Genomic DNA, 15,320 nt, shown 5'->3' with positions numbered 1-15,320 from the left:
ATAGGTAGGCACCCTATGTGGGATATGAAAGGACACAGACAAGAGTTACTAGGTTGAAAAGGTCCGGGTGAATTGTGGTCTCTGCCATTAGAGAGCATTGTCTCATCAGTGGCCTATTATAATCCATTAGAAAATTGAAGAAGGGGGGCGGAGCCAAGATGGCGTCTGGTAAGCAGGGACTAGAGTGAGCTCTGTTACCGAGTCCCTCCAAAAACCTATAAAAAATGGCTCTGAACCAATTCTAGAACGGCAGAACCCACAGAACAGCAGAGGGAAGCAGGGCTCCAGCCCAGGACGGTCCCTGGGTGAGGTCTATTCCACATGGAGCTGGGAGCTGGGAGCTGGGAACGGAATGGAGCAGAGCCCAGCCTGAGCGGCGTGGACCATCCAGACCAGACCCTAGCGCCCTGATTCAGTGAGCTGCGGCAGTTACCAGACCCCTTGACCCACAAACACCAAAGACTGCGGAGAAGGTTAGTGGGAAAAGCTGCGGGAGTGGAAGGAGTTCGCGGTTCGGCTTCCAGCCCCGGGGGCAGCGGAGGTGGGGCAGCTACAGCTGTTGTTACTTCCAGCTCCAGGCCCACCTGGTGGGAGGAATTAAGTGGCGGATCAGAGCAGGGGTGCACAGCCTGCCGAAGATCTAAGCCCAGTTCGGGTTGGGGGTTCTTGGGGAAGGAGCAGTGCGGATCTGACAGAGCTGGCACCTCCCCCTCAAACGTGGAACATAGCATACCCCACTGAAAAACTCAAGGGTCCAGTTAGTTGGTTGGGAATATGGCCAGGCAGCGAAAACGCGCCCAGATTCAGTCTCAGACTTTGGATTCTTTCTTTGGTGACAAAGAAGACCAAAACATACAGCCTAAAGAAGACAACAAAGTCATAGAGCCTACAACAAAAGCCTCCAAGAAAAACATGAACTGGCCCCAGGCCATAGAAGAACTCAAAAAGGATTTGGAAAAGCAAGTTAGAGAAGTAGAGGAAAAATTGGGAAGAGAAATGAGAAGGATGCGAGAAAACCATGAAAAACAAGTCAATGACTTGCTAAAGGAGACCCAGAAAAATACTGAAAAATACACTGAAGAAAACAACACCTTCAAAAACAGACTAACTCAAATGGCAAAAGAGCTCCAAAAAGCCAATGAGGAGAAGAATGCCTTGAAAGGCAGAATTAGCCAAATGGAAAAGGAGGTCCAAAAGACCACTGAAGAAAATACTACTTTAAAAATTAGATTGGAGCAAGTGGAAGCTAGTGACTTTAGGATATTAAATCAGGATATTATAAAACAGAACCAAAGGAATGAAAAAATGGAAGACAATGTGAAATATCTCCTTGGAAAAACCACTGACCTAGAAAATAGATCCAGGAGAGATAATTTAAAAATTATTGGACTACCTGAAAGCCATGATCAAAAAAAGAGCCTAGATACCATCTTTCAAGAAATTATCAAGGAGAACTGCCCTGATATTCTAGAGCCACAGGGCAAAATAGAAATTGAAAGAATCCATCGATCGCCTCCTCAAATAGATCCCAAAAAGAAATCTCCTAGGAATATTGTCGCCAAATTCCAGAGTTCCCAGATCAAGGAGAAAATACTGCAAGCAGCCAGAAAGAAACAATTTGAGTATTGTGGAAACCCAATCAGAATAACCCAAGACCTGGCAGCTTCTACATTAAGAGATCGAAGGGCTTGGAATGCGATATTCCGAAGGTCAATGGAGCTAGGATTAAAACCTAGAATCACCTACCCAGCAAAACTGAGTATCATGCTCCAAGGCAAAATATGGATTTTCAATAAAATAGAGGACTTTCAAGCTTTCTCAATGAAAAGACCAGAACTGAATAGAAAATTTGACTTTCAAACACAAGAATCAAGAGAAGCATGAAAAGGTAATCAAGAAATGGAAATTGCAAGGGACTTACTAAAGTTGAACTGTTTTGTTTACATTCCTACATGGAAAGATGATGTGTATGATTCATGAGACCTCAGTATTAGGGTAGTTGAAGGGAATATGCATATATATATATGTATATGTTTATGTATATATATAAGAGAATGTGTATGTATGTATATATCTATGTGTATATGTATGTATGTGTATGTATGTGTATATATATATGTCTGTTTATATGTGTATGTATATATATATGTGTATATATATATATATATATGTAAAAGAGAGAGAGCAGACACAGGGTGAGTTGAAGATGAAGGGAAGATATGTAAAAGAAATGAAATGAAATTAAGGGATGAGAGAGCAACATACTGAGAGAGGGAGATAGGGAGAGATAGAATGGGGTGGATTATCTCATGTAAAGGTGGCAAGAGGAAGCAGTTCTGTGGGAGGAGGGGAGAGGGCAGGTGAGGGGGGAATGAGTGAACCTTGCTCTCATCAGATTTGGCCTGAGGGGGAATACCATACATACTCAGTTGGGTATCTTATCCCACAGGAAAGAAGAGGGAGGAAGATAAAAAAAAAATAAAAGAGGGGGGGATGATGGAGGGGAGGGCAGATGGGGGTGGAGGTAATCAAAACAAACACTTTAGAAAGGGGACAAGGTCAAGGGAGAAAATTCAATAAAGCGGGATGGGTTGAAAAGGAGCAAAATGTAGTTAGCCTTTCACAACATGAGTACTGTGGGAGGGCTATACATAATGATACGTGTGGCCTAGGTTGAATTGCTCGACTTCTTAGGGAGGGTGGGTAGGAAGGGAAGAGGGGAGAGAATTTGGAACTCAAAGTTTTAGAATCAGATGTTCAAAAAAAAAAAAGTTTTTGCATGCAACTAAAAAATAAGATACACAGGCAATGGGGTGTAGAAATTTATCTTGCCCTACAAGAAAGGAAGGGAAAAGGGGATGAGAGGGGAGGGGGGTGATAGAGGGGAGGGCTGACTGGGGAACAGGGCAACCAGAATATAAGCCATCTTGGAGGGTAGAAATGGGGAGAAAATTTGTAATTCAAACTGTTGTGAAAATCAGTGCTGAAAACCAAATATGTTAAATAAATAAATTTAAATTAAATTAAAAAAAAAAAGAAAATTGAAGAAAATTTTCTACCATTTCTAGGATAAAATACAAAATCCTAGCTTGGTATTCTAAGAGTTTTTCAATGTGGCTTTTCACCTACTTTCCCAGTCTTATTCCATATTACTGTCCTTCAGATACTTTCTGTTACACTCCGATTGTCCTGCTAGCTATCTCTGACATCCATCTTTTGTGCAAATGACCCTTCTCTCCCGTGTTTGGAATACATTTCCTCCTCACCTCTACCATGTAAAATCTCTGGCTTCCTCCAAAGACAGGTCAGGAACCATTTCCTACACAAGATCTTTCCTTGTCTCCCTAATTGTTAGCTTTCTCTTCTTCTTGAAACTGCTATGTGTTATTTTGTGTCTGCTTTGTACTTCCTTGTATACATATACATACTTAATATACATTAAGTAAAATGTGAGTTTTATAAGGACAAGGATTTACTTTTGTCTTTGTATCAGTTCCTGGTAAGTGTTTCATATATGTTGAGTTTTTTTATGTTAATTGAATTTAATCAAGTTTTCTCAATACCTTAAAAGAAAACAAATCTAACATTTGTTGAAGCAAATAATCAAAGAAACATTCTACTTTTAAATGTCAGTTTGTGGTGTTGTAGTAGAGCCTAAATATTAAAATTATCTGAGAATTGGGTACCTGCCCATTTTATATGAGAATTTATTTGGATTTTTAACAACTCTATTAGATTAATAAATAGAGAGTTTTTGTCATCAGGTAGTAATGTCACAATGTTTACATAAGATTTTTTTTTCAGATTCTTAAGTTGCAAAATAGAATTCATTTGAAGGTTCTTACGGCTTTATTGTAACCAAATAAAATTTGGAGTAGAATTCTATTGAGCTCCTAGTTTATCCCAGGAACAGATGTATAGAACTAATACATAAAATATACAATCACATATCATTTCCCTATCTTTAGTTTACTCTTCAAACTTTACTTGTTCATTTAGTTCACATAAAAAGCAGTAATTTACCATTCTGTTTTCTATCATCTGGCTTTTCTTCTGACCAAATAAAATAAAGTCCAGTCAGAGAACATTAGGCCTTTTTTGTAGTAGATTTTCTTATTAACTTCCTCTTGAACCTCTCCCAGGGAATGACCTTTCTGTTAGAATTACTTTTCCAAAAAGAATGAGGGAGTTGTAATTGAGCCTTTCCTGAGAACTTTCAAACATAGAGCCTTCACTTAACTGGAGCCTTTCCTTTCCTACTAAAGCCAGGCTTTTATGTACATTTTGAATTTCTAGTTTAGACTTTTGACCCAAGCATAATTATAAGCCAGGGGTCAGTTCCATTGCTTATAAGGGAACTTTCAGACTGAAACAAACATTTTTCTAAAGAGAGAGAACATTTATTTTTAAAACTTCTTTACCTATTGACCATTTGCATTTCCTTTTTGAAATCAGTGTCTTTTCTTCTTAGAGCTTTTGCCCTTATAGTCTGGCTTCTAACCCTTTATCATGAACTGAGATCATAAACCTCTCCAAATTACATCCACCTTTTAGCAAGACATAGATTTTGGTGTTGCAAATACATCATTATAGTTGACCTCAGGCTTTGCTGTGGGGAGCATAGCCTGCATTAAACAAAAATAATTGTTATTAAACATGTGGAATGGTAATGGATTACTCAGTCAAAATCTCTGTGTACCTCTAGTTAGTCTGTCTCCTTCCTTTGAGTTTTTCTAGTAAATGGATTGTTGGGTAGACAAATCAGATTACAGAGTAGACAGAGATACTTTGTTTATTCTCTTCTGATTTTAGAATTGATTTTGGCTTTGCTTCCTTTTGGCAAGGCTAACTTTAAAATTATCTAATGTCAGATGATTTGAATAGATGCCTTCTTTTCCAGACCAGTAAATGACCACTTGGTTCTTCCTTGTATTATGTGAAGTATTCAACTGAACATAAGGTTGCTATATACTTGATGTAACTACGATGAGATTGATTTTCATCTGTAGTCTTTAAAATCATTCTTTAAATTCACACCTATATATATATACATGTGTGTTTTTAGATGAAAGAAATAATTCTTCTGAGTGTATAAACAGCTATAAAGTAGCAAAAGTATCTCCTTGTAACAGTGTTTATTATTGTGAGCAGCTCCTTTTTGTGGGGGTGAGTGTAGATTTTGAAAATAAAATTGTAAGGAGTGCTTAATTATGAGTTTTTGTGGTGGTAGTTGAAATTCAAATACTATTTATTTAGTAAATAGACTGTAATTCATGTGACATTTTTTTAAAAATTTATACTCAGTGATTATTGATCAATTTCCTAAAAATGCAGTTACATGGTTTACTCCAAGTTATCAGAGCTTGAGGAAAATAGTGGCAAGGACAGAAGCAAAACTACCTTCTCTCCCTCAGTCGTGGGAAGGGGAAAATGACCAATCCAGGAATATTTTCTGCAGTATGGTACTATGCAGTAGTTTATGTGGAAATCTGATAATCTTCTTTGCTCCCTTAAAAGAAAGATCTACACGTTGAATATATAGTGAGAATCACTAAAATAGAGATTTAAATAGAGACACTAAAAGTATTTTTCAGAGTTTGAAGAGGATGAATTTCATTGTACCCTCAACTTTTGTCATTATAAAAACTATAAGCTATGCGGGTTTTCCTGTTTTAATACAAACTTTATTGGGGAGTACAAGTGATGATTTGAAGTAGTTACGTTTCCTTCTGAGAGATAGCCTGGATAAGTAGATAGAGAGCTAGCCTCTAGATCTGAGTTTGTTAAGTTTCTGATATATACCATCAAGTCCGTTAATCTATTATTACTCTCAGGCAATTCTCTTAAGATTATGAGTTACAAAATATCAATCTGCATTGATAAATGAAATTCCTTACAGTAAGCTCTTTATAACAAGGGGAAATTGTTATATAGTTAAAAAAAAATCTCCAAGAGAGCTTTCAAGATTATCTGTAGACTTGTTTATTTATTGTAAAAATTACTAAGAATCAAAGTACTGTACAGTTCTTTTTAAGGTGGAAAATTTGATGGATTTAGGGAAAAGGAATTAAAAATTGGGAGTCAAAGTTTTCGGGTTGTTTTTTGTTTGTTTCCATTAAATTTTTGAAGTAGTTTAAATCCAAAATACCAGTATTTCAGGACAGAGTTAACATGGAATGAAATAAATTCATTATTTTACAGATGATTGTATCAGTAAGGCAATAATAACAATATAGATGATAATTGTCAACTTATCTATGTAGTTCCGTATCGCAAAGTGTACGAGACTCTCCACATAGGAGGTAGAAGAAGTAAATCATTTATTCAGACACGAGAGAATCATATCCCACAAGCCATTTATCCAGTCTATCACAGCAGTTAAACATTCCACACAGGATATCACAACATGGAGCCTCGCCATCCCAAAACCTCGCTGACCCTCTGCTGGGGTCTTCCCCAAAACAAACTCACTGTCCAGCTAAGTCAGCCTGTTCAGCTCTAACACTCACAAGGGCAGCCATTAGCAGCCATAACATCTTTATCTCTCTCTCAGCATTGCCTGTAACATAACTTCAGGAAGCTCCTCTCACCACACGTGACTTAGGCTTCCTGTGACATAGGCAGGTCACATGGCCTATCAATGGGTGGGAAAGATCTTCAAATTCAAATTGCTATTACAATACTAGCCAGTTTTTTAAGTTTTATTATCCCTTTTTGTTGTCATTCAGTCATTTTTCAGTCACATTCAACACATTGTGACTCGGGGTTTTCTTGGCAGGAATACTGGAGTGGTCTGCCATTTCCTTCTCCAGCTCATTTTACAGATGAGGAAACTAAGGCAAACAGGATTAAGTGACTTGCCCAGGGACATACACCTAGTAGGTATGTAAGGCCGGATTTAAACTCAGGAAGATAAATTTTCCTGACTCCAGACCCAGCACTCTGTCCTTTGGGCTTCATTTTACCTATTTGGACATATTTGTATTAATAGTGGTCCTTGTGATTTTCTTATGGTAGCTTGGCATGACGTACAGTCAACACACATTTATTTATTAAGTTCCTGTTTTTGTCTAGGCACTGTGTATTGTTTAGGGATGCGAAGGAGAAGATGAGACCATCCCTTCTCAAGCAGCTTACATTCAAATGCACGTATAAGTGTATAGAAAATAAATAACTTTATATTTGGTAAGGAAGTCACAAGCAACTAGGGAAATACGGAAGGGCTTCATGTAGAAGTTAGTCTACTGCAGACTCAAACTAAGTCTTTAGGGAAGTAAGGAATTGTAAGAAATGAAGCTGAGCAGGGATTGCATTTTTTGTGGATGGAGCAATACGGCTGTGGCAAAGGCACAAACATGAGAACGGGAAAGTCATGTGTGAGGAACAGCAAGACAACTAGTTTAGCTAGACAGTAGAGTGCAAAGAGGTGAGTAATATGTAATAAGGTTGGAAATGTAGGTTGAGGTCAGGTTTTGGGGACTTTGGGGAGGAATTTACATTTTATTCTAGAAGCAATAGGGAGTCACTGGAATTTATTGAATAGGAAAGGGACATAGTTGAAGCTGTGCTTTAGGAAAATCAATTTGATGGCTGCGTGGAAGATGAATTAGACTGGGAGAGACTTGATTAAGAGACTAATTAGGTGGCTATTGCAATAGTCCACGTAAGAGGGCCTGAACTAAGAGGGTGAGTGGCCTTTTCATTACTGAGAAGGGGCTTTGTGACTGCAACAAGACTTGTCAACTGTTTAGATATATGGGGTGAGGGAGAATGAGAAATTGAGTTCTATTTTAGACCATTTGAGTTTGGGTTGTCTATGGGACATCAAGTTTGAAATGTCCAATAAACAGTCTGTGATGTGGAACTGAAGCTTGAGAGAAAATACAACCAGATGTGTGGATCTGAGTTACCTGCAGAGAGATAATTCAGAGTAAACCTGTGGGAGATGATGAGTGTGCAGTAGTGGAGAGAAAAGGGAGGTAAAGACAGAACCTTGGAGTATATACAGAATTAGAAGAAGTTATTTGTAGGAAGAGCCAGCAAAAGAGACTTAGGAGTGGTCAGACATATAGGAGAGAATAGTATCACGAAAATGTAGAGAATGCAGTATACAAGAAGAAAAGAGACTTATCGATAGTGTCAAATGCTACTTGGAGCTAAAGAGGGATAATAATTGAGAAAAGACCATTACATTTGTCATTTAAGAGAATAGTGGTAGCTTTAGAGGGTAAAGTTTCAGTTGAGTGACTAAATTAAAACTCAAAGGTCAAGAGCAATAAGAAGAGAATTTTCAGTTGGGCGAAAATCATTTTCCTAGGAGATTGGCTATGAAAGGAAGAAAAGATATTGATTTGGGTGATAACTTGAAACATTCAGGTCTAGCAATGGTTTTTTTAAGGATGGGTGGAATAAGTATGTTTGTAGGTAGCAGTCGAGGAACCAGAAAGCATAAAGGGAGATAGGAACAATGGAGAAGAAAAACTGCTAAAGAAGACAGAAATGGAATCAAGAGCACATGTCAAAGGGTTATCTTTGGCAAGGAGGGCTACTTCATTAGATACTGTAGAAAAGCAGGATCAAGAATGAGGGATGATATTTGGGGGGGGGGGTCTAGAAAAGGAGAGAAGATGGAGTTCACCAAAGATGGTCTTTATTATCTCAGTGAAGCATAAGGTGAGGCTCATAGCTGAGAAGGGAGGAGGAGGATTTATACAAGGTTTGAGGAGAGAAGATTTGAAATAGATACCTTGACTAGTTAGAGAATCCATTAAAGATATGTAAAAGGATTATTTGCTACAGTGAGGACCCATTCAAGGTTAAATAAAATAAATTTGTAGTGAACACAGATTGGGAAGTGTCAAGTTACAGTGTCTTAATTTGGAAAGAGGAGAGAAAAGTTATAACAGAGATGATAATGACCTGAGAAATTATTAAATGGAGGAATTGGAAGTCATAGCGAAGATAAAGATTAGGTTTAGGGATGTGTGGGACAATGGGAGATTATGGTCGCATAAGGGAATTTCGGAAAGGAAGTAGAAAACTTGTGAATGATGGCAAAATCAAGGGTATAACCATTCCTGTGCATGGCTCAGATAGAATGGAGGATCATATCATAAAATTTGAGGAAATTGAAGAACTGGGATGTTAGCGTGCTTCAGGAAACGTCATAATGTTTGTTGAAGCCCTTTCATGTAGAAGCAAGTGGGGAGGGGTGGATAAGAAGGCTATAAGATAGATACAGAACTCCTTGAGAAAAGAGGGGAAATGACCCATAGGCCAATAGATGAGCACCGCTGTGGTCCTAAATTTTACTGACAAGGTGCTTTTCACTTTATGATTTTCAGCCTCTCATCTCTGAGTGACAGCTTTCTTTTTGGGTGATCCCTATTGCCTAAAGTGCATATAATAATGCACTGGCACCATGGATAGAGTTCTGGGTCTAGGGTTAGGAACACTCATCTTCAAAACTGGCATCAAACACTTACTAGCTGTGTGACCCTGGGCAAGTCACTTAACCCTGTTTGCCTCAGTTTCCTCATCTGTAAAACGGGCTGGAGAAGGAAATGACAAAACAGTCCAGTATCTTTGCCAAGAAAACCCCAAATGAGTTCATGAAGAGTAAGAAACGCTTGAAAATGACTGAACAATAACAACAATAATAATAATAATGCATTATTGTAGTCTGGTGCTTTGGCTCCTCAGTATCCCTCATTATTTATATATGCCATTACCAAGATTATAATACTGAACTCCACTTCTTTCCAGTTGCCAGGTAGTCTACGTCCATTATGTTTTTTCCTATTAATAATATTGGATAATATGTACTAATTTAGCTTTATTTCCTTAAGTCCTAAATTTCTGATTTATCATTTCTCAGTCTCATCCTTAGTATAATTTCCCCCAGCAGTTGACATCCCCAGACAAACTTTTTGCAATTAATTGCTCATGTGAGATGGAACGTAATGAGGATCATATTTCTGCTATAGCAGAAGAAAACAGCCAGGATGAAATCCCACCTCCCACCTGGAAATCGTCGTATCCCCCACTTTTACAGTACTGTGAGTTTATATGTTAATTGCTTATATTTAACTATTTATTAATATATATCTATTCTTATTTGCTTCTATTCACATATAATTTCATATGTTAAATATGTATGTATTATATAAACAAATATATATTTATAACATGTATTGCCCTACTGCTTTCCTGTTGGTTACTATTTAAGCTACGTCTCCACAGCCTACAACTCACAAGAAAAAAAAGCTACACCTATTCCCAACTTTTGAAAAGCGAAAAATGTACTAAAACCAGTGGAAATGATTTCATTAACTATTTTCCAACTAAATTTAATCAAACAGGTTCTAGTTATGTTCTGCATGTAGACAGTTTTAAAATTAGATGGATTAAACTTGTAGTTAGGTGATGAACATTTGCTTTTTTAAATATGAATTGTCCTCACTTCCTTTTAATGTAATGAGAAGCATTAACTGTTAATATGAAAACCCTAAGTTTGAAAATGATACTTCTTTAAAAGTCTGAAAATCTCACAGTCTTCCTCATTTTGCTTTTGTAAGGTACAAAGTCATGTGCAAACTCTGGAGCCTATGGAGATTTGCCTACTTTATTACAAAATTTATTGTTAAATGCAGTAATTGATTTACTTTCAACATTGGCGTGGTAAGATGGGGAAGAGTATGTTGTATAGGAAAGAACATTGAAATTAGAAAATTGGGTTCTAGTTCTGCTCCAGTATTTATTAGCTTCGTGACCTTAGACAAGTTACTTATATTCTCTCACTTTCGTGTGGGAAACTGTAAAATGATGGTTGTATTAGGTGATCTCTAAAGTTCTTTTTAATTCTAAAATTCTCTGACTCAAGTAATCCTCTATTGTGAATAGTTTTGACATTTAATTTCTCCAGAATAAAAATACAATATAATTGAATTTGTATTTGCATGAATTAATTTATTAATTCATTTCTCCTAATGTTATGCTTGTACATACAGCAAACCTAATTCATAATGGAGAATTATGGATTTCTGATTATTTACTACTTTTAGACTTTTGAGGCAATATGTACAGCAATACAAGCCTGATTTTTGCAGATGTCATAGTGTCCTGGTACTTAAATAAAAAATAATGATTATGGGCTCCTAGTGCAACTCTCAAGCTGATACTTCTAGATTAGAGACAGGTTTTTAAAAATTACTTTTTTCCTACATTTTAAATTAAGAAATTTTATTTTTTAATATCTTTTTTCAACTCTGTGTTTTTCATTTTCAACTGTTATACAACAGTGGGATTAATGTGCAGCGAAGGAATCATTAAGATAAATTATTCAAGTATTTTTGATTCTTTAAAATTACGTTTTAAAGAAAAAACAAACTTAAAAATAAATTTAAAGACATTGATTATACTCTATCATTCTGTGTGTAGATATGGTTTAATTGTTATAAACTTGTGATTTAGCCTGATAGTCTAATAAAATGTTATTTCACTCTGTAAGATGTGACATTTCTGGGTATTTTATTTTGCACTATTTTATTAGCTAAGTTTTAATCTAACTTTTTTTTTTGTTTCTCTTTCCCAGGTAAGAAATCAGGGTGTTCAGGAAAATCTCCAAATGGTTACCACTGGATTAACAGCATCACAGCCTCCTTTCTTCCATCAAAGCAGGAAAGTGTTGTGGATGCAGCAGCTGAGGCCTTTTCTTCTCTCCAAGGTGCTTACTCTAATCATTTTCACAATGAATAATGCAACTATTTTTTCTTTACTTTTAGGAAAAGTAAAAATGAAGAGATTTGTTGGGGTTTTTTAATCCTAGTCCTGAAAATAGCTATGGGATTTGTGTTGCCCCATAACCAGTACCTTTAGCAAGCATCCACAATTTGGATATTTTAAATTTAATATTGATTATACAAAGATATACTTCAATTTGGAAATTCACAGAATGCCACATAGGGGAGAAATATAAAATATGCAGCATTTAATTATTTCCAAAATATATTTCCAGAGCTTTATTGAAATCACTTGATCCTGGGGCTTCTGGTTACGTGTTCATCTGTATGCTTGTCAATACTAGGGGCTTCCTAAAGTACTTTTGTTATCAGCATAATTTTAAATTAATTTTTCTAGAAAGCTGTTGCTGTTGTACGTTTTGGCATCTAGGATTAGGTCAGCAGACATAAATTTCATTGACGTACTTAATGCAAAGGAGGAAGTGTTATCTTGGGAATCTTATAAACCAGAGTCCTTACTAACCCCCTCTTACAAGATAATGACATATAAACCAAAATGTCCCCATTTTGTTTTGCATCTTTCTTCATTTTAAACTTTAAATAAAGAATGTTTATGCAGAGCTCTTTTTCATTCATAAAAATGGAAATCACTCTTAGTGCCTGCATGAGTAGACGTGTATTCTTGTTCACGAATTCTCATGATGGATTGGCCCATAAAATCTTTACGTTTGGCTTGTGCAGCTGAGTTCATGACTGAATACAGAGTGATAAAGAAGGTTTAGCATTTTTTAGAAGGCAAAGAAATCATATCTTCTAGATGGCCCTTAAGCTAGTTTTTAACAGCCTGGAAATCAGCTAGAAAGGTGTAATCAGACTTGCAGTTAAAAGCACGAGTGTTCAGTTTAAATCTTTGGGGTATAATCTGCAAATTGATGCAAGAGGGATCTATAACACTTACTTGGTTTTCATTATATTTGCATGGGTATCTGCCAATCCAAACATATTTATTTTTACCTATCATCCATCAGAGTATAAAAAAAAAATGACAGACTGTGTCATTGACCAGCTCAGCAGCCGACTTCTTTCAACACATTATTGTACATTTACAGTATTAGCTGTATTGTTTTCAATTTTTGGCAAAATGGTCAGTTTTTGATCCTGGGTAGAAATGTCAATGCTCACATTTCCTGTGAGGTTTTGGTCTTTTTTTGAAGAGGCAGGGGAGAGCTAAATGAATTATGATGCTGTCATCTGAAGAAACCACAGTTATGTTTCTTTGCCAAATTTTAGTTGGAGTAGCGCTGATCATCTGCTAGTGTGTGCTTTTCCTGAACCCCACCAGCAGTTCACATATAACTTCTGCCCATTCTCTCACATGCTGTGAGAATGAAGTATACAGAAGTCTTTTTAACCTTCTTTTTGCAAGGTTAATGGATTTAATCACCCCCAAAGAAGATGAGTTTGGCCAGACGGATTTAGAAATCTATATTTTCTCCTGGACTTCAGCAGGGCTGAGATCAGGAAGGAAACCCTTCTTAATGTTGATAAATCATAAGAAATATATATTTTAGATGCTAATTTATTAAAAAATTGATCCTCATTTCATAGAATATGGTAAATATTATACTATTGCTCATGTATAATGGTCATGAAATTAGCATTCTGTCAAGTGTGAGTGCTAACTAATTTGCTAGATAGTCATCAAATTCTCATACTTACGTACTTTTCAATAAGAACTCTTTCATGTTTTCTAATATCTCTCACTGACATTTTAAGAGGTTTATTTGCATAGATCAAAAAGCCAAATTGTGTCCTCTATATCTGGAACCCATTCCATTAAAAATAACTCTATTATCTTTTTGTGACCTATAAGGACTCTTCTCCATTTTAAGTTTTTAACTAGCAATTATTTGGGTTTACCAGTTTTTTAAATTTGGAATCAGTGAATTATTATGATTCCACCTTAATTGAACTTAATTGATAAATAATTTGAATCTACTCTTTTGGTACATCTTGACTTAATTTGTCTTTGATGTCTACCTTAAACATTGGACTCTTTTCTCCTGCACATTTGTGGGGTAGGGGAAAGGAATGTGGGTGGAGGGACAATGGGATGCCATGGGGGAGGCTAGCATTTCTTGTGTATCTTCCTTTGTCCTCACAATCTGACCCTTGACCAGTATTCTTCCTTCCAGATAGGAATGAACCAGAATGCCATAGCAAGCAAAATTTTTTATGTTTTCTAAGTTCCAGGATTAAGATGTGTTCCCCAGTAAAGTGGCTTTAGTTTTACTTTTGTGAGGAACCTCCCAAAAACATCATTGTAGTGCCACTGTAGTCCACTCTATTTTACCTGACCCCATGCTCTGCTATGCCATCTTTCTTTTCTTCGTGATACAGATAGGGCACCTTGGTTCTGCTGCACACTGGAAGTAGTTTGGCTCACTATTGTTTTTCATAATGATATTTGTCTAAAATTCATATCAGTGAATGAAAGTTTTGGAAGTTGAAGTACAGTAGGTGGCGCAGTAGATAGAGTGCTGAGCCTGGAGTCAGGAAAACCTGATGTCAAATCTAAACTGAGACACTTACTGTGTGTCCTTACACAAGTCACTCAGCTGCTGTTTGCCTCAGTTCTCTCTAACTAAGAAATATTTGTGTATTATGAGCACCCAACCTGCAGGTCATAGCTTCATATCTTAAGAGTTGAAAAGCTCTTTTGATGACATCTCGTCTAATACAGTTGTTCTAAATCTTGTGTGTGATCTGTGTACAAGACAGTTAAGACTTCAAGAGGTGAGATAACCTGGCCAAGGTTATACAGATATCCAGGATCCCAGGGACTTGAGCAGCCATCTAGTCCAAACTGTACCAGAAAAAGAATTCCCTCTACAGGATACGTAAGAAATGACCAGGTTTCGCTTGGAGTCCTTTAATAAGAGAGAACAATTTCCCAAGATGACTCATTCCACTTTTAGGTAGTTCTCCTTGTTAGAAAGATCTTCATTACACCAAGCTTAATTTTTCCTCTTTGCAACTTCTACTCATTGCTTATAATTCTGCTTTCTGTGAGCAAATAGAACTAGACTAATCCTTCTTTTATGTGACAACCTTTGAGATACTTAAAAACACTTCATTAAAATCTTAGTCTGATTGGCTATCACATTGTGACATTAACCATGAGTCGTTGAAAGCTATACCAGTGAAGTATAAGTTTGCCTCCCATCCCCACATACACACACAAAAAGACCTGAAAAGGTTAGGCCCAACAGTAGACCCAGCAATTAATTGTACAAGAACAAGCCTAGCTAATTTTAGGAATGCTTATATCCAGAAGGCTGGCCACTAGGTGATGAAATATTTTAACCACAGCTGTTATCTAAACTATCTAGTGGGAATGTAGGGATTGCCAGAGAGACTGCCCACTCCAGTGAAAATCATCTTTTGAAGGATATATCTTTTGAAGGATAGAAATGAGAATTAAAATCCACAGAAGATGCGTGAACAAAAAATACTTTATCAAGATCCAAATAGTGCTTGAAAGCAGTCAGTCTGCCCCTCCATAGATAAATTGTTCTT

General features: G+C 36.7%; 1 protein-coding gene across 2 annotated transcripts in view; it reads left to right on the top strand.

The window, feature by feature from the left end:
* Window positions 1–15,320, top strand: part of DPH6 (diphthamine biosynthesis 6) — a 475,806-nt gene that overhangs the window by 243,694 nt on the left and 216,792 nt on the right. The window contains exons 9-10 of one of the 2 annotated variants that reach the window (XM_036736795.1): window positions 9,908–10,058; window positions 11,594–11,725. In XM_036736795.1, the coding sequence (XP_036592690.1) occupies window positions 9,908–10,058; window positions 11,594–11,725 (283 nt within the window). Of the gene's footprint in view, window positions 1–9,904; window positions 10,059–11,593; window positions 11,726–15,320 lie in introns of both variants that reach the window. The other variant, XM_036736794.1, reaches the window with a different exon arrangement.

Source organism: Trichosurus vulpecula, chromosome 8 (assembly GCF_011100635.1).
Source record: "Trichosurus vulpecula isolate mTriVul1 chromosome 8, mTriVul1.pri, whole genome shotgun sequence".
NCBI classification, from domain to species: domain Eukaryota; kingdom Metazoa; phylum Chordata; class Mammalia; order Diprotodontia; family Phalangeridae; genus Trichosurus; species Trichosurus vulpecula.
This window is presented reverse-complemented; position numbering and strand designations above follow the sequence as displayed.